This window comes from Saccostrea echinata, unplaced genomic scaffold, assembly GCF_033153115.1.
Source record: "Saccostrea echinata isolate AGI-Se365-2 ecotype Australia unplaced genomic scaffold, CSIRO_AGI_Sech_v1 ptg000002l, whole genome shotgun sequence".
Lineage (NCBI taxonomy): Eukaryota > Metazoa > Mollusca > Bivalvia > Ostreida > Ostreidae > Saccostrea > Saccostrea echinata.
In genome coordinates this window covers 9835001-9854496 of record NW_026889751.1, presented here as the reverse complement: position 1 = coordinate 9854496, position 19496 = coordinate 9835001, and the positions used below count along the sequence as shown (strand labels likewise).

At 33.6% G+C, this 19496-nt stretch overlaps 2 protein-coding genes across 2 annotated transcripts in view; one reads left to right on the top strand and one right to left on the bottom strand.

Moving 5' to 3' along the window:
* Window positions 1-7365: 7365 nt before the first annotated feature.
* On the bottom strand, window positions 7366-15516 carry LOC133172158 (DNA-directed RNA polymerase II subunit RPB7). Its single transcript, XM_061307000.1, has 8 exons — window positions 15478-15516; window positions 13099-13208; window positions 11484-11643; window positions 10975-11025; window positions 10710-10775; window positions 10076-10147; window positions 8797-8830; window positions 7366-7465 (listed from the first exon to the last, which is right to left on the bottom strand). Exons 1-8 carry the CDS (start codon window positions 15487-15489, stop codon window positions 7458-7460), a joined length of 513 nt encoding a protein of 170 aa, XP_061162984.1. The 5' UTR covers window positions 15490-15516; the 3' UTR covers window positions 7366-7457.
* Window positions 15517-15553: 37 nt separating this feature from the next.
* Window positions 15554-19496, top strand: part of LOC133172148 (large ribosomal subunit protein uL4m-like) — a 7437-nt gene continuing 3494 nt past the window's right edge. The window contains exons 1-8 of the mRNA XM_061306987.1: window positions 15554-15640; window positions 16069-16156; window positions 16269-16470; window positions 17277-17328; window positions 17572-17689; window positions 18247-18404; window positions 18936-18994; window positions 19113-19186. Of these exons, the coding sequence (XP_061162971.1) occupies window positions 15581-15640; window positions 16069-16156; window positions 16269-16470; window positions 17277-17328; window positions 17572-17689; window positions 18247-18404; window positions 18936-18994; window positions 19113-19186 (811 nt within the window). The 5' untranslated portion in view covers window positions 15554-15580. The remainder of the gene's footprint in view (window positions 15641-16068; window positions 16157-16268; window positions 16471-17276; window positions 17329-17571; window positions 17690-18246; window positions 18405-18935; window positions 18995-19112; window positions 19187-19496) is intronic.

Below are 19496 nucleotides of genomic sequence, written 5' to 3'. Positions count from 1 at the left end.
ATTTTAAAGGTGCTTAGACACAGATTTGAACTTAATATTTTCTCAAATTTTCTGTATAATATCACGACTTATATATTACAATAGCATTTTACACGAAAATATAATAAAACCCTTATTTTATCTGGAAATAAATGGAACTACGAATTATGGGACGCGTTTGATTAACACATCTTTGCACTTACACAAATTTTAACTTTATCCTTAATATTTAAGAAAAGAAGCGATTTTGTTATGTATTAATGAAAAATATTACATCTATAATCCAGAAAATTCAGAGTAGAAATGTTCGAAAGCAAAACCAACTCACCAGTATTGTCAGTCCGTGCTCTGTGATGTGTACAGAGTTTAACAAATTGAACACACCCGTGAAACGGAAACTGTTTTTGTAAACAGGGCACGAGCTCTGTTATTGTTAATGTTTACGATTCACCGGGTGTGTTCAATTGTTAAACTCCGCACACACCACTGAGCACGGACTTACAATACTGTGAGTTGGTTTTGCTTTCGAACATTTCTATTCTGAATTTTCTGGGTTAAAGTTTAATATTTTTCATTAATACACAACAAAATTGCCACTTTTCTTAAGTATTAAGAATAAAATTGAAATATGTGAAAGCGCAAGGATGTGTCAATCCAACGCGTCCAGAAATTCAAAGTTTTAATAACTTCGAGATGAAATAAGATTTTTATTATATTTTAGTATGAAATGCTATAGCAACATATAAGTCATGAAATTATACAGAAAATCTGAGAAAATATTAACTTCAAATCTGTGTCCAAGCACCTTTAAAGGTCATTGGTACCTAGACCTAATGCATTAGGTCTTTGCTCGTAGCTTAGTAAGCGACACTCTTTCACATGCTCCGTTTCATAGCCCAGTTACACTTATATTACGAAATTTCTGGAATTCCTCGACACACCATTATTTAAAACAATTAATATTTAAATTTAAAGAACGACGAATTTTCATAGAGAAATTTCACAGTACCATTATGTACATGCACATTTTATTGTAATTAGATGATTTGCTCGTAATTACTTGATGAGATCTTTTTCTCGTAATTTTGAGGTAATTATCTCGTTCTTACGAGATAGTGGCATGCGCCGGCGGATCTAGAGGGGGAGCGGAGGGCCCCCTGGAATTTGTGGAGTTATCAAAATGTACATAGTAAAGTTAAAAAATAAAATGACCCTCTAGAAAACGCGAACCTTTGTTAAGTTGGTCAGAAGAACCATAAAAATAAAGCTTAAGAAGTTAATGATTTAGATTAAATAAAAATAATTCTAAGTTTCCCAAATTCATGTACACATTAGACCAAAGAATATATTTCACTACATAGGATGACTTTGTTTCAAAGATTTCCCACCTGTAAAGTTTATCCCCTCCAACCCAGACATATCATTCCTGAAATAAGGAGTGAATGAGTTTGATGTATAATTTCATCAATTTATCTGAAGTGTCTTCAGTCGTCATAAATTTTCTCTTCAGTTCGCCTTGGTTGCCAAAAAAATCTCTTAGTATATTGAAGAAAAAAAAATCCCTTCTCGATATTTTTACATTTTTTCAGCAAATTTTATGCATGTCTTATCGAGTTAAAGACAAAGCGGGGAAACTTCTCTTTATAAACTTAATCTAAAATATATGTACCGGTAGCTAGGTATTTACACTCATACTATAATTATCACGGTCATGTTCGAGGTACCTGTACAAATATGATTCATATAACTTACCGTGGTCTTTCTTGTACTCTCCAACATCATGCCGACTTTCGGATTGTGCATGTGAACATGTATAGTGACGTCATAGAGGTCAATGTAATCACTGATTGTGATGTACGAGCGGTTTGGTACAAAGGAACTCAGGCAGAAGTTGGATAAATTATGTAATTCATTGATGATGTAACATTAAAATCCAACAGAATTATGTAGATATTCCTTTATGTGCATTTTTTTAAATTTATTTATTTTTTTTTTGGGGGGGGGGGGGTTTAGGAGAAAGAACATTGTAAAGTTATTACACAGATAATTTATCTAGCAACCATAGTTACATTATCTAAATTTAAAAAAAAAAAAAAAAAAAAAAAGCCATAAAAATGTGTACGGTGATGTAGTCTTTATGTGTGCCATGTTTTAGTGAAATTAGATCAAAACCATTTAAGAAACATTTGGAACTAGAAATATGTCCATAGGACATGAATCCCCGCCATTAGTAATGCAAAATGAAAATTTGTATTATTGTATGAAATTTGATGAGAATATCTTAAATAGTTTCTTTAAAATTGAAATCTAAAAAGTTGGATAGATGATAAATTCTCGCCAAATTTGTATAAGTAAATAAACTTAAATAAATATATCTTAAATGGTTTCTTTAAAATTAAGCAAAATGCAAATTTAAGAAAAGTGAGGTCAAGGTCACAGGAAAGTTTAAGGTCAAACGTTTTTGATGCAGTTGAATAGTTCTCACAAATATGTATCAGCATATTAAGTTTAATAAATATATTTTGAATGATTTATTAAAAACTGAGCTAAACACTAATTTAAAATAAATGAAGTTAAGGTCAAAGGAAAGGTCAAGCTCAAAAAATGTTAATGCAGTTGAAAAGGTTACATCAGTATGTATTAGCATATGAAGTTTGATAAAAAATATTATGAATGGTTTCTTTAAAACTGAGTTAAACACTAATTGAGAAAAGTGAGGTCAAGGTCAAAGGAAAGGTCAAAGTCCGAAAATATTGATGCAGTTGAATAGCTTACATCAGTATGTATCAGCATATGAAGTTTGACACTAATTTAAGATAAGTGAGGTCAAGGTCAAAGGAATGGTCAAGTTCAAAAAATGTTGCTGCAGTTGAATAGCTCTCACCAGTATGTATCACCATATGAAGTTTGACAACACTATATAGAATGGTTTCTTTAACACTGAGTTAAACACTAATTTAAGAAAAGTTAGGTCAAGGTCAAAGGAAAGGTGAAGGTCAGGAAATATTGATGCAGTTAAATAGCTCTCATTAGTATGTTTCAGCATATGAAGTTTGATAAAAATATCTTGAATGATTTCATTAAAACTGAGCAAAACACTAATTTAAAAAAAGTGAGGTCAAGGTCAAAAGAAAGGTCAAAGTCAAACAAGAGGCCCAAGGGCCTTAACGGTCACCTGAGTATAATACAACAATTTAGAGAATCCATAGAGTATAAAATGAACTGAAAGGTGAACTTTTGTTGCCTAAAAGCAAGAAAAATAGGGTGATCAGGATCAACAAAACAATTAGTCTAGTATTCATTAACAGTTCATAAATTTGGTTCTTATCTCTTCCCCATTTATCACTCACACCATACAGTATATCAACAAACTATAAGTGCTTCTGTACTATTTTAATTCCTTGTTGAAATCTCTTACATTGGCCTCTCTTGGTCTTTGATGAACATTTAATAAGACAAGTTATTTTTGTCTCATTTTTTATTTATCTATTACTTACAAGTCTACCTGGTCATTAAAACTATGAAAGTACTTTTTGTATTATACAACAAAAATTCTTGCATAATGCTCCTATTCTATTAACCATTCAAGTAGATTATTTACAGTGATTAATTATCAAAATTAAATGGCAAATGGGAATAACTCCTCAGTAGAATACAAATTAATAGAGCCCTGGCCAGGACCAGAACACTTGACCAAATGGTCCCGACGTTCAAAAATCTATTAAAAATACCCTTCCTTACTAAAACTTTTACTCTTTTTGCCTCTGATATGCCCAGGTGCAGAGAAGATTTTTAAAAAATAACGCATTTTTACTACAGATTCACTATATTCACTATATTATCAACAGAGCCCCCCCCCCTCCCCACCAAGAAACACCAGAGCCTCTCACCCTGGCACCAGAAGTTTGCTCATCATAAGTAATCACTTTGTTTATCTGCTTAACACTAAGGAGCAGACAGGATTATTAAATAGAATTAATGCATTTTCACTATATTATCAAGAGCCCCACCCTTACACCAGCACATCTGACCCAGGGGTCATGAAATTCACTTCTCTGGAAGAAGCACTCTTGCTCATCATAACTACACATTTAGCTTCTTTGCTTTTTAACCAGAATATTTTCAAAGAAATTTTGCTTTTTCACTATATAATCAATAGAGCCCCCCTCCCCCCCCCCCCCACCTTTTCACCAGAACCCTTGACCCTGGGGCCATGAAATTCACAATTTTGGAAGAAGCATCCTTGCATATCATAACATTGTACTTAGTTTGTTTAAATAATACCCAGGGGCAGAGAAGAAAATTTTCAAAGAAATAATTCACCTTCACTACAGGATCTACATAGCCCCACCCTAGCACCAGAACCCCTGTCCCTAGGGCCATGAATTTCATAATTTTGGAAGAGGCATCCTTGCTTATCATAACAATGTACTTAATTTGTTTAAATAATACCCAGGAGCAGAGAAGAAGATTTTCAAAGAAATAATGCACTTTCACTATATGATCTATATAGCCCTGCCCTAGCACCAGAACCCTGACCCTGGGGCCATGAATTTCACAATTTTGGTAGAGTCATCCTTGTTTATCATAACTATGTATTCAATTTGTTTCAATAATACCCAGGAGTAGAGAAGAAGATTTTCAAAGAAATAATGCACTTTCACTATATGTTCTATAGAGCCCTGCCCTAGGACCAGAACCCCTGACCCTTGGCCATGAATTTCACAACTTTGGTAGAGTCACCCTTGCTAATCATAACTATGCATTTAATTTGTTTAAATAATACCCAGGAGTAGAGAAGAAGATTTTCAAAGAAATTTTGCTTTTTCACTATATAATCAATAGAGCCCCCCCCCCCCCTTTTCACCAGAACCCTTGACCCTGGGGCCATGAAATTCACAAACTTGGAAGAGGCATCCTTTCGTATCATAACAATGTTTTAATTTGTTTAAATAATACCCAGGGGCAGAGAAGAAAATTTTCAAAGAAATAATGCACTTTCACTATATGATCTATATAGCCCCGCCCGGTAGCACCAGAACCCCTGACCCTGGGGCCATGAATTTCACAATTTTGGTAGATTCACCCTTGCTTATCATAACTATGTATTCAATTTGTTTCAATAATACCCAGGAGTAGAGAAGAAGATTTTCAAAGAAATAATGCACTTTCACTATATGTTCTATAGAGCCCTGCCCTAGGACCAGAACCCCTGACCCTTGGCCATGAATTTCACAACTTTGGTAGAGTCACCCTTGCTAATCATAACTATGTATTTAATTTGTTTAAATAATACCCAGGAGTAGAGAAGAAGATTTTCAAAGAAATTTTGCTTTTTCACTATATAATTAATAGAGCCCCCCCCCCCCTTTTCACCAGAACCCTTGACCCTGGGGCCATGAAATTCACAATTTTGGAAGAGGCATCCTTTCGTATCATAACAATGTTTTAATTTGTTTAAATAATACCCAGGGGCACAGAAGAAAATTTTCAAAGAAATAATGCACTTTCACTATATGATCTATATAGCCCCGCCCGGTAGCACCAGAACTCCTGACCCTGGGGCCATGAATTTCACAATTTTGGTAGATTCACCCTTGCTTATCATAACTATGTATTCAATTTGTTTCAATAATACCCAGGAGTAGAGAGGAAGATTTTCAAAGAAATAATGCACTTTCACTATATGATCTACATAGCCCCGCCCTAGCACCAGAACCCCTGTCCCTGGGGCCATGAATTTCACAATTTTGGTAGAGTCACCCTTGCTAATCATAACTATGTATTTAATTTGTTTAAATAATACCCAGGAGTAGAGAAGAAGATTTTCAAAGAAATAATGCACTTTCACTATATGATCTATAGAGCCCTGCCCTAGGCCAGAACCCCTGACCCTGGGCCATGAATTTCACAATTTTGGTAGAGTCACCCTTTCTTATCATAACTATGTATTTAATTTGTTTAAATAATACCCAGGAGTAGAGAAGATTTGCAAAGAAATTTTGCTTTTTTACTATATAATCAATAGAGCCCCCCCCCCCTCCCTTTTCACCAGAACCCTTGACCCTGGGGCCATGAAATTCACAATTTTGGAAGAGGCATCCTTTGTATCATAACAATATTTTAATTTGTTTAAATAATACCCAGGGGCAGAGAAGAAAATTTTCAAAGAAATAATGCACTTTCACTATATGATCTATATAGCCCCGCCCTAGCACCAGAACCCCTGACCCTGGGGCCATGAATTTCACAATTTTGGTAGAGGGCTCAATGCTTATTACAATCATGCCAACAGTTTGACTGCTTGATGTCCAGGAGTAAGGAAGAAGATTTTTAAAGATTGCATTAATTTTGGTGGTTTTAGCCCCACCCCTTAAGCCCCAGGGGGGCAGGGACCATGAAATTCAAAAATTTTGTTCCCCTTCACACATAGATGCCATATGCTAAAATTGGCTGAAATTGGTTCAGTGGTTTCAGAGAAGAAGCTGAAAATGTTCAAATGTTAACACACAATGCATGACACACGACGGACGACGACGGACGAAAACAGATAGCAATAGGTCACCTGAGTGACTCAGGTGACCTAAAAATGTTGATGCAGTTGAAAAGCTTATATCAGTACGTATCAACATATGAAGTTTGATTTCACTATCTTGAATGGTATCTTAAAAACTGAGCTAAACACTAATTTAAGAAAAGTGAGGTCAAGGTCAAAGGAAAGGTCAAGGTCAAAAAATGTTGATGCAGTTGAATTGCTTACATCAGTATATATCAACATATGAAGTTTGATTACACTATCTTGAATGTTATCTTTAAAACAGAGCTAAACACTAATTTAAGAAAAGTGAGGTCAAGGTCAAAGGAAAGGTCAAGGTAGCCCTCATCAATATCTATCAGCATATGAAGTTTGATAAAAAAAATATCTTGAATAGTTTCTTTGAAACTGAGCTTTGAACAGAGCTAAACGCAAAGTGTGACGGAAGGACAGACAGAAGGACAGAAGACGGACATGACAAACACTTTATGCCCCGGCCATATTCATGACGGGGCATAAAAAAGTGTTTATAGACAGAAAAAGATCATCTGATGCAATAGTACTTCTTGTGTTTTCAACCAGTTGAGCTCAAAATCTACTGAAAATAATCTACATTAAGCCCACTCCCCCTCCCTTTCTCACCGCCCCTAAATGTTTAAATAATTTAGCAGTGTATGGCGCTGCTACAGAGTCTAACTGGGAAGTCATATCTTTTGGGACTTTGAAGTTTTAATTATAAGTAAAAATTCAATCAAGAAATAAAAAACATGTACATGTATATTTCAACCTTCTTCAATGCATGAGAACATCTCATTACTGTCATGTGTTTTTCACTTCTTCTATAATAATAAGTTAAAATATTTCTGTTTCTTTTTAAGTTTAATGAGTGAATCCTATTTACAATGACAATGATGATGATTAATCCTCTGTCTTCCTGCACAGCTTACAATCCTGTGAAAAGAAAGCAGTGTTTCAATACATCTATAAGTGTTAATACTGGTATATCTTTATAATCTTTCTATAATCCCAATTTCATGACAAATATTTTGCAATTTTTTTTACTTTGGAGAATCCACAAAGAATAAGAATTTTCAGCTAGTCTTTTAAGGAAAAAAATCCAGGAATTAAAATGCCTGATATACATGCAAATAATATACATAATAAAATATTTAGTAGTAGGGCCTATTATCAAAATATCAAAGCCCATTTAACAAATTTGACAATTATATGAATATCTATAACAGATATAGGAATTTTTTCCAGGGTGGAGGGGGGGGGGGGGAGGGGGGTTTCCATCCCAGTCAAAAAATTTCCAACCCAAAAATTTCTTGAGAAACAAAAACAAAACAAAACCTAAACTCCTTTCCCATATGTATCAAACCAGAAAATTTTTTGATGGGCGAAAAAAAAGGGGGGTTAAGTCCATTTCCAGACGATACACAGGGTTCGAAATTAACTATATACAACTCGCAAAACGCGAGTTAGAATTCCCAAATTGCAAGTTAAAAATTAGGTAACTCGTAAAAACTTGCGAGTTGATTTTTTTGCATTGAAACTGTAACAAAATTATATAATATGACAGAACACAATGCTTTTGATTTAAATCAGTAATTTAACTAAAAGTCACACTGTAGTTGTATTTTGTGTATTGTACAGTAGTTAATTTTTCCTTAAGTTACATGTATTTAATTTATATAAATTTAACTTTATATGAAAATTGCGAGTGGTCTTATAAAATTGCGAGTTCACTTTTTTGGTACTCGCAATCATTTGCGAGTTGTAATTTTAGGGAGTTTCTAACCCTGGATACATGAAAAAATATTATTTCGTTGGGGTCGTTGTTTTCATGGGGGGGGGGGGGATCCAAAGTTATTTTTTATTTTGTATAAGTGATTTGATATATCATTGAACTATCTTTTTTTTGTTATAAATGGCCAGAAAAACATAGATTTTGGAATCATTTGATCTAAGGCAAAATCCCTCCAAATTTGGGAACTTGATCAAAAGATAAGGTTGGATTTTTTTACCTTTCACATGTGTACTACATTCATGATAAGTAAAGAAAGGTTGAAAACACCTATAGATACTGTTGTCTCAAAAAAGGTCCATGTAAAAGGTGAAAGATCAATGTAAAAGACTAGGCTTATTTGTGAATTTGATAACTCAGATATGGTTCAAACAACAAGATTCATCCTATTTTGTTCCCAATTGAAAAAAAAAAATATAGCAACAAAAAGGCTCCCCATATTACAAACAAAAGACATAAAATACAGTGTACTCACCTAAATAATCATCCATTAAGGTTCCAATTGCAAACTGAAAAATATATATATTGCAATGATTGAAAAAGGTATCCAGGTAGCAGCAGAAATTTTTTTTTTTACCAGCATAAAAATTATACATGAAAATCATGATAAAATAAAGTTGAAACATACTTTTGCTCATTTTAGCAGAAATCAGAATTTGGTAGCCATCATACAAGCATAACTGAGCTTAAACATGATAATTTCCTACTTTTTTATAAGGTTCATTGGGATGAAATGGACTTGTAGAAGAATATTATCTGGAGCTTGAGCTTGACTTTTGACTTACATCTTTACCCTTGGACACTAATCGGGTGAGGCATGAGCCAGATGAGATCACAGGGAGAAAAATATGCTCATGACAGAGATCTGTTATAACCTTGACCTTGAATCTATAAAATTAGTTCGAAGTCACTGCATACCCAGAACCATTGAGCATTCTGTGGGTAAAATACAAGTCAGACTGGATCAAGGGAAGAAACAAGCCTCAGACAAGGATTTACTTAAAGATTTTTACCTTGACCTTGGATCATAAATGAATTGGTGTCACTACACACTCTCTCTACCGAAGAACAATCTGTGGGTGAATTTTAGCAGACTGGGCCAAGGGGTAAGAAAATATGCTTCTTACAAGGACTTAAAACACAGATTTTTTTTTTACCTTGGATTGACAATATTGGTCAAGGTCACTGCAAATCCCCTATCAATGGTCAATTTATACATGAAGTTTGAACAAGACTGGGCCAAGGGGAGAGAAAATATGCTTCTGACAAGATTTTTTTCTCTTGACCTTTTCTTTTATTGGTTAAAGGTCACTACACATCTTCTTCCCAACAGCACTCTTGAAAGGTAATCAAGATTGGGCCAAGGGAGAAAAATATGCTCTAGACAAGGGTTTAAGAAAAAGATGTTTTTAACTTTGACCTATGATTCAAAAAATTGGTTTAAGGTCACTGCACACTCTCTATCAATGAGCACTCTAATGGTGAAATTAGCCAGGTAAGGCCAAGGGAAGTGAAAATATGCTCTGGACAAGGATTTTATGCAGAGATGTTTTCTGACCTTGATCTTTGATCTAGAAAATTGGTTCAAGATCACTGCACACTCTCTACGCACTTTCTGAGTGAAGTTTAAGCCAGACTGGGCCAAGGGGAGAGAAAATGTGCTCAGAACAAATGAAATTGGATTGATGGATGGACAGAATAGACAGATGGATGAATCACAATAACAGTCTACAAGCAAGTTTTTTTCTTCTTACAATATCTTTAGCATCAACTCTTGTTCCCACTATTTTGAGTCTGATTTCATCATCTTGTTGAATGACTTCATCCTGGAAAGAAAAAAGTTCAGAATTTCTCATCATAAATAATTTTCTTGTAAAAAAAAAAATCATTGTTTTGAAAAATAATTTCTAATGAAAATAATTTTTTTGTGTGTGTAAGAGCACCATCTTTTCCATTTCCAAGTACAATGACTTATTATTCATAGATTACAAGTACGTAACAAACTGTTGCTCTCCTTTCAAATATTTCAGACTGTAACTCAAATAAAAGACCTTTTCACTCTATTTTCTATTAAAGAGTAAGATGCCCAAAAACATTTTTTTAACTTATCCACACAAATTTGAGTAATGATGGATATGTTTGTTTATTTGTTTTTCTGCTTTGTTTCTTTGAGAATTTTTTCTCATATTGGGAAGCCACCAACTGCTGGTGGAAGGCTACAAATTTTAACTTATAACTGGCACTTATGGCTATTGAGCAGTGAGGGATCTTTGTCTTTTACACAGGACCTCTGTTTATATTGTCTTCTTCACAATAAGTTAATAGACATACTGTCACATCAGCTGTGTACAGATAGTTCATAATTTGCAAATGCTTTGTTTTGCTCACCTCTTCTTTGTTCTTGTAGCAAGGTGGATTTGAATTGGGGTCAAACTCCATGTTGGCTGGTATTGACTTTGAAAATGGAAATTATAATAGGTAACTTTATGTTTGGAATAATGTAGGTACTGCGTATTAATTACTGTTTTCATTTCTTTGAAAAATTAAGCCATAAGAAAAGTTTCTAAAAATTACTGAATATTAATGTAATATATATTATATTAAAAACAAGACTCTGACTTAAAAAAAATCAATTCACAATAAAAATACATACATGTCTTGATACAAAACATGACAAGGGTCCTATTTCTGTGAATAATCCAACCTGTAGCAGAAAAAGCAAACAAAACAATAGACAAACAATGCAACACTCAAATGTGCAGCATACACAAACAACAGAAATCTGTGCACAAATGTTATCATAAAACCTTGAAAGAGGAAGAGAGAGAAGAAACATCATTCTTTAATTCTCAGTTTATCTATCTAGGAGGGAAAAAATGATTTCGCATTGTGTTTTCCCTGAATTATTGTCCTTATTCAAATACTGTATATAGGGAAATTTTTGCCCCTTTCACCATTGTCACAAGTGGATGAATTCAAAACAGGGCAAATTCAAGAAAAAACAGCATTTATTCTTTAACACAACTCTGTCTAAGTGAATTTGAAATGGGGCAAAATTGTTTACAAAGGTAAAAGGGTGAAAATAACATGGAGCGAAAATATCCCTGTATACAGTATATTTTTACTTTAGGCTTACTGTTTTAATCTTGCTATATTTTGTACCTTATTGACTTGCGTTACAACAGCATCAAGAACCTCGCCTTTAAACGGTCTGAACACAATGGCTTTGTATTTGACTGGGTACACCACAAATCCTCGACTGGGCTGTATTGTTCCTGCACCAATGTTATCAATAGTTGTAACTGCTATGACAAAACCATATCTGCAAAACAAAGATGATGTGCTCTATTGTCTTCAATAAATTATGTTTGAGATATGCTCATCAAAATATAACCAGTCTGTAAAAAAAACTCCAGGCTCTTATTTTTTGAGTATGGGATTACGAATCAGGTGCCCTTTTTAGAGGTTATAAACCTAACTTTGCTTTCTAATTTCTTTATATAATATATTTATTTATTTCAAATTCCTGGATAAATTCAGTGTATGTACATATAACAGGTATATTCATGGTTCCTATACATGTATTGCTTTTTTCCACACTAAATTATTTAAAGAAGAATTAATTCACACAATATAAATGAAAAAGGAATCAATAAGAAATTGTAAGAAACACTTTTTGAACATGCATTATCTTAGTTTAGTATATTGATAACCTGTTAAGGAGGCTGGGGGGTCAACAAATTAACCATCAGATATAACTTATTTTTTTAGATATGATATCTTAAGCTGTCAACTATCATTTGGCAAAGAAAAAATTCATACATTTAAGTTTTAAACTTTGATCATTTTTGTATATCTTTATGTGGAGCTCTTCTTCTAAAGGAGATCAATATAGTCTAAAAATGGCCACGACCACCCAGCCCTCTTAAGTTGTGTAACAAATCATCCTATGTGTGAGACTATTATTTACAGTATCTCGAACACCAGTGTCTCGAATAGACGAATACCATGGATATGTTGAAGTGATTTCTAAGTCCCAACCACTTTTTCTTTAAGTATTTTACCCTCAATATATCAAATTCTCAGAATTCTCAAGACTTTTCCTTGTTCCCATTGAGTTTGAGTTAACGAGATTTATATTCCTTGCATAAACCAAAAGCTGTTTCTATCCCCTTCCACTGAGAATGATAACAGTCAAAATAATACCTTTTTTTAAATGTGTTTATAAGTTGAACTTCCAAACTTATTTGTAATATACTGGATTTTCAAATTTCTATCACCCCTCAAAGTTATCTTGTTCATTACTGTTATGCACATTCCAACAACTTCATTTAAAGTCAGCATTTCAAAAATTCAAAAGTCAATATACTGCCCTTGTTTGCAATTACAACCTATCATTGAGTCTTATTTGGACAGACATATTTCATACCAACTATTAGACCTTTGTTTTTATTCTAAATTTGACTACAAATTTTTCTGTCCACCTGATCATTTCTTAGGGCTTACAGCAGATCTGACTGAATGACAGGGGATGCTTACTCCTCCTAGGCACCTGATCCCACCTCTGGAATTTCCAGGGGTCTGTTTTTTTATGCTCTGTTCATAAATTTGTATTGTTGCTTGTAGGTGTTTTATTTTTTAGATCAATCACGGCTAATTATCTTCACCTCTTCATCTAAGGATGAACATGCCTGAAGAACTTGACACAAAGCTGCCTTCTTTTGTCAGATTTCCAGATTACCTTAGAAATAACACATTACACAGGACAAATACTCACTTGCCAGTACAGGTTCCCTCTACCTCTGTAAATAGCTTCTGTTTTACAATGTTGAGTAAATTTGGTCCGAAATATCTTGGATGAAGAAGAATTTCATGTTCTAAAGATACCTACAATACATAAAATTAAATGTGAGTAAAGACCAAAAATGCATGTATTTACAAACATACAAACAAGAACAGGTAAACAGAAACAGTCAGAAAGAGATGACAAATGTCATAAACACCCAACAAATTTCTAGCACATTAATGAAAATGACACGGACCTCTTAATACTGTACACTACAGCACTTTTAACTTTATACTAAGTATAGCAATAGCCTGTAACAACATTGTTTATTTTCTCTACATTTTTCAAGCTAACAACCATGCAATACCATATGTCAGTTTGCTTGATAAGGCATGGTAAAATTTCGTAAATTGTTTGACACATTACTTTTCAACTGGATGTTTGATTTCTGGGAAATCAAAACTACTTTGCATATCAAACACAGGGATACCATGCAGTCAGTGGACCCCCTATAGGCCAGTATAGGGGCACTTTGACCAAAATTAGGGGGCACATTGACTAAAATTTGGGGATGCATTGACTAAAATTAGGGGACTATATGGTAGACAGACATCTCGGCCCAACGACACCTCGGCCCGTCACGTTTGACACCTCGGCCCTGACAGGTCGGCCCAAGATAATTGACACATTGGCCCATAAAAAAGACTCCTCGGCCCAAGCAAAATTTTGTGATAGAAATAATTAATCCAGTGTCTTTCTGACGATTAAACGATTTTCTTCATAGAAATCAAATTGGGAAAGAGTAGGGGTCTATGATAGATATCAATTGGTTCATTTCTATTTATAACTAAATAACTAAAATCATACATGTCCTTAACGTGCATCTCTCTCATGTGGAAAATGCGCAATTATATGCTAAGTAATACTAGATTTCAACATACTAGCAATTCTTTCTTACGATTTAATATATTTCTATTATAAATTGTATGTTATCGTATCATTTTGCATTGTTTCTCTGACGATTTGAAACATTTGAGATAGGTCAATAATCTGTGAAAAGAAATGGATCACATTTAAACATTTTTTTTTTGTGAGGTTAAAGCGGTGTCTTATAGATGGGCCGACCTGTCTTAAATCTTGGGCCGACCTGTCTGAGCCGAGGTGTCATTGGGCCGAGATGTCAATGGGCTGAGGTGTCGTTGGGCCGAGGTGTCTGACATTCGGCTATATGACTGGAATGGTTTTATTTAGGGGGTGCTTTGACTGGCTCCCCAAACACAGAAACCAGCAATACCACTGAAATATACTGACCAATCGTATTGAATGATAATATTGATTATTTAGTAGTATGCATTAAACAACAATTAATGTTAAAATTAAAATTGGATATGTATCCAATGTTTATGAACAAAATATTCTTAAATTCCATACACGTAATATGTACGGGCGGTACGCAAAATGTATAGTATTTCAAGCCCATTCATCGTGTACCGGCGGGACGCCAAAATTCACGGAATATGAGAATTTGTACAGTATTTTGAATTTCTCGCTAAATGCCGCCATTTTCCTTTCATTCTCGCTCGCGAGACACTGGAAAACGTCACCTGTGTTTGACCCTTGACCTTCTGATAATTGTGTAGTGTACACAAACCATCACGTGCGAAGGTGTGAACTGCCAATTGGGATAATTATCTTGCTATAAATCCGAATCAACATACCCCTTTAGGTAGCTTTATTTTTATAGGGGTACTTAATTATAACTGTTAATGTTTCGTAACTTGATTGAAAAAAATTAAGCCAACTTCTAAAGATGATATACATGACTTAATATACATGAATCTGACCCAGATCTTCGTAGGTATAAAATATACGACGTTTATTACCATGATTACACTGAAATTTCAGAAGAATTGAAGCGATATTTTATACCGTTTTTTGTACTGTTTTTTGATAGGCAGTGTACAGTTTTTCACTCAAATTCCAGTTTTTTAATGGCTCCTGTACAGTTTTGTGGTCTTTGACTTATCACATGTATGAAATTCTGATTGTTAAAATGTTTTGATTTGAGTTTTAAAAACCCCATTGTTTACAAAACAACCTAATCTTTTATCCCAAACTTTCTTATAAAAAATGTCAAAACTCACGGATTGTCAAATGTAGAAAGTATCGCTATGATCTCATCTTGGCTTTTGTGATATGACAATAATGAATATATTCAAATTACATATTGACATCACATGCTTATATTGGCAATTGTTGGGAAAAAAAACAAAGAAAACTCTAAAGCAATGAAATGTTAGTAGCAGTTGATAAAAAATTGGAGTAAATAAACCAATTTTCATTAAATATCAACAAAATAATGTATCTTACATGGTAAAACATCTTTCTTGTTAGAAGCGGAAGTACGTACTAGCTGGAACAGAGTTTATTCGGAATGAAATAACAGTGGTACGAGTGTTAATACAGTTAAAAAATGTTTTCACAAGCATGCAGAAAAATAAGCGTCAAAGTTTCTCCACGTATTGAATTTAAGGTACATTTTTTGACAGTCATAAAGCTAATGTGTTTTCTAAAAAACAAACTTTGGTGTAATTCTTGTCTTGCATGGGTTGCACTAGAAATGCGATAAACTTAAAAAATCGAAGAGGAAATTCGGATTGAATTAATGACTACATGAAACGTCATTTTTTTTAATATAGACAAAATACTGATTATAATTTTAATCCCAGGGGACATACCATTATGATTTTGAAAACCAGATTTTCCTGATTATGTTGGATAAGTGTTGTTAATTGTTTAAATTGTTTAACAAAGCAATGCATTGTTGACTTGTCATCTTAGGTTGAATATTGAGATTTCAGTTCTTCATTCTTTCAATGCTGCATTTGTTTTTACATGCATATTTTCAGAGACTATAAATAACAATAACAATACTTTGATTAATTGAATACTTTTTTTTAGCGATGTTTGCTAAGAAGTAGCCTTTGTCATCAGAAAATAGACAACAATGTGAAAACTACAGAACATACACACCATTACAGCAATGCAGGTTATTTAGTTATTTAAATGATGTTCTTAGTCCAAAATAAGCCCAGTACGTACTGGTACTAAAAATTATAAATTTGTCAGCTCAAGATTTATTTTACTTAATCTTCCTTCAGACCAAGTTAACAGTGAGCCGACACTGTATGAGAAGTTCCTGCAGAATCCCCAGTCTGTTCCTTTAATCACTTCCAGGGAGCTGGAGTATCCCAATAAGTACAGAGCACCTCGTCAAGCTTGGCTAGAAACACTAAGCACGGTGGAGGATCATAAACTTGGCATGGTGGATCTCCATCCAGATGTATTCGCTGTTCATCCCAGGTACTTTTGTGCTTTCCTTAGACATCCATCAGTATGAACAAACTCTTGGTTAACCCAAATAAGTTTAATCACAGTTGACAAGTTTACTCAAAAGTGAAACCTTCAAAACAGGCTCTAGCCCTAAGGAATAAAGTGTTTTTGCAGGTACCTATATACTAACGGGATAGGCAATCCCTTCAGCGACATGTTTATTTGCCCAAAACAGCACACACAACACTACAAGTTTTTCAAACTACATTTATTCCAAATGAAAAGCTTATTTTCTGATAAATGAAATCCGTTCTTTTTGTTTGTTTGGAATGGATTTTTAATAAATTCAAAAGCATATGTTGTCAAATAATTTAAATATAAAGCAAAGAACTACCGAATTCGGCAAATTCTCAGAAATATGGCCGATTGGGGAACGAGTTGATTTGGAATATACAACGTAATTATACCAAGATTAGAAGTATAAAGAGTGCTTACAACAAATCTTGAATCATTTTTTGACAGATAAATAGAGGTCTTGCTTAGAAATATTTCATAGCATTAGAGTTATATTAGTTTTAAAATTGACTTACGAAATCCCGCAACTTACGAGATATCGCGAGACTTGCGAAAGTTGCCCATCCCGTTAGTATATAGGTCCCTGGTTTTTGTAAAATTACTGTCCTTCATTGTTCAAATGCTTCACTGTGAAGCTATTCCACTTGTTTAATTTTACACAGTAGCTATGATTTCTTTCCATGCTACACAAATTGAGAGAATTATTTTATAGGATAATTTCATAAGAATATACTTTCAGATGTATGTGTCTTTCTTTCCAGACTGGACGTATTATATCACAATTTAAGGTGGCAGGAGTTTTATAAGAAAATCGTAAGTATATTTCATCTACACTATATAAAAGTGCATATCATTAGGGGATTTAGGTTTTAAAATTTGTACAGAGAATTTCCTAATAGTTTTGTAATTTTTACACAATTAGATTTGAAAGAAATTTAAGAAATTATTTTAGTAATTCAGAAAGTAAGAGATAAACAAATGTATTTTTTTTTAATTAAAGTTTAAATTTTTTATAATTTATAGACTTCTTTTAAAAGAAAACAAAAATTATTGTAGGATTATAATTGGACGCCAGGTCGAGGTGATTTGGATGTGACAACTCGCAAACAGATGCCCCAGAAAAGAACAGGAAGGGCCAGAAACCGAAATAGGGACTGCATAATGTTTAGAACAGGTCTGGTTTTGTGTATTTAATGATATTGAAGTTTTTTATATTACAATATTTACATTCGCTATGCTTTTCTGTTTAATCAACCATGAAATTGATTTGAATGCCATTTTTGTATATACTCACATGTAAAAGTGTACAGGGAAAAACTTGCAGTGATGTCACAATGAGGCTTCAAAGATGTTAATAAGATGTAATGATATAGGGCAGTGAGAAATTTAAACACTGATTTGATATATTATGTGCTATTTGGTGCTTTTAAACAAGTAGAACATAAATATAAGGAATGTTTTTAAGTTTAGTGTGAATTATTGGTGTGTAAATCAGACAAACTTGCATGTAGGCATATTTTTCTTGAAGTGCTAGTGTGTTTCATGAAATATGCCTACGTGACAAGTCTGTGTGATTTACACACCAATAACTCACACAAAACTTAAAAACAATCCTTAAATCCTGTATGATTTATTTATAATTTTTAAAGGATAGAAATTGCTATTTTACGAAGGAAAATTAAATAATTTAATAAGTAATATTGAACACCACATGTAATCTTATTTTAACAGGTGCTAAACCCCTTGGACCTAAAGGACCCAAGGCTTTATTTTATATGTTACCAAAGCGTTACAGAGTTCAGGGACTTTGCACAGCACTCTCATTTAAATATGCACAGAATAATTTGCATATTGTAGACTCCCTGGAAATTCCTGAAGATGATCCACAGGTAATGTATTATAAATAATTTTCATGTAACATTTCAGATATTATGAGACAAAATTTGGTTGAATGTTCATTTGGGCTTGTCACTCTTCTAACGTTGAAATAGAAGCATTTTAAAAACTTACTATACTTACTTACTAAGTATCTGATTGTTGACTTTCTTATCTTGGCATGATGTTTAATATTAGATAAAGAGTTTTGATTTTATATTTGGTCAATGTCAGTACTTCAAAATAGGTCAAAGTCAAACTCAGGGGATAGAGATCAATATCATTTAAATACAAAATATCTCTGGAGGATTTTGCCACCATCAAGTAGCTACAATAAATTTTGAAAAGAAAGAAGTGTCTTGTTTGATTACGGCCACAGGAAGTAAATTAAGGGAATGGCAGATGCGCATGATTCTTTCTCACTTACATGTATAAGGATGAACGACTAGGGAATTTGTATCTCTTTAGCTTAGGAACTTATCTTCGTTAAATTTTTCCTTCAATGTTATGCTTATACATGTCTAATTTTTCTTGTATTTTTACAGTACATTCAAGATTTAATTGACACAAGGTTTTGGGGATTCTCAGCCCTGTTTGTTGATGAGTAAGTGAATTATTTTCTTCAATAGATAAATTTTGGTTTTGTATGTGCATTTTGTGTGATTGTGTAAATTGTTTAAAATGTCTCAACAAGTTTTCCCTTATCTTTTATTTCATTCCAGCACTGACTACATGCCAGAGAACACATCATTGGCATTAGCAGAATTCCCACACTACAATTTGTGTCCTGTATATGGTAAAATTTATCACATATTCAAAACTCTTGATTATACATGTATTAGCAACATTTCTGAAAGAAAAAAGGTGGGAAAGGATTTGCGGGTGCCCTATAGTAATCACTCTATCTGTCTGTCTGTCCGTCTGTCTTTCTTCCATCCACAAATTTTCTGGGTTTTTTTCTAATAACATTTTTTAGGGTTGACCAATTAACTTGAAATTTTGTTTGTTGGTTGAATAGGCAGTAAAACATATTTTGATGCTAAGTTTGGTTCTCTATGTCATCCGGTTTGGAGCTGGGGTGGTGGGGTAGATTCCTTAACTTTATA

Bases quoted from the DNA above. Each gene is read 5' to 3' on its own strand.
- LOC133172158 (XM_061307000.1), bottom strand. The intron at 10,776-10,974 runs GTATGTATTTTT...CCATTTTCAAAG, and splicing joins CATGTTTTGTATCAAGACAT to TCAATACCAGCCAACATGGA. The intron at 10,148-10,709 runs GTGAGCAAAACA...TTTTCTTTCCAG, and splicing joins GCTACAAGAACAAAGAAGAG to GATGAAGTCATTCAACAAGA.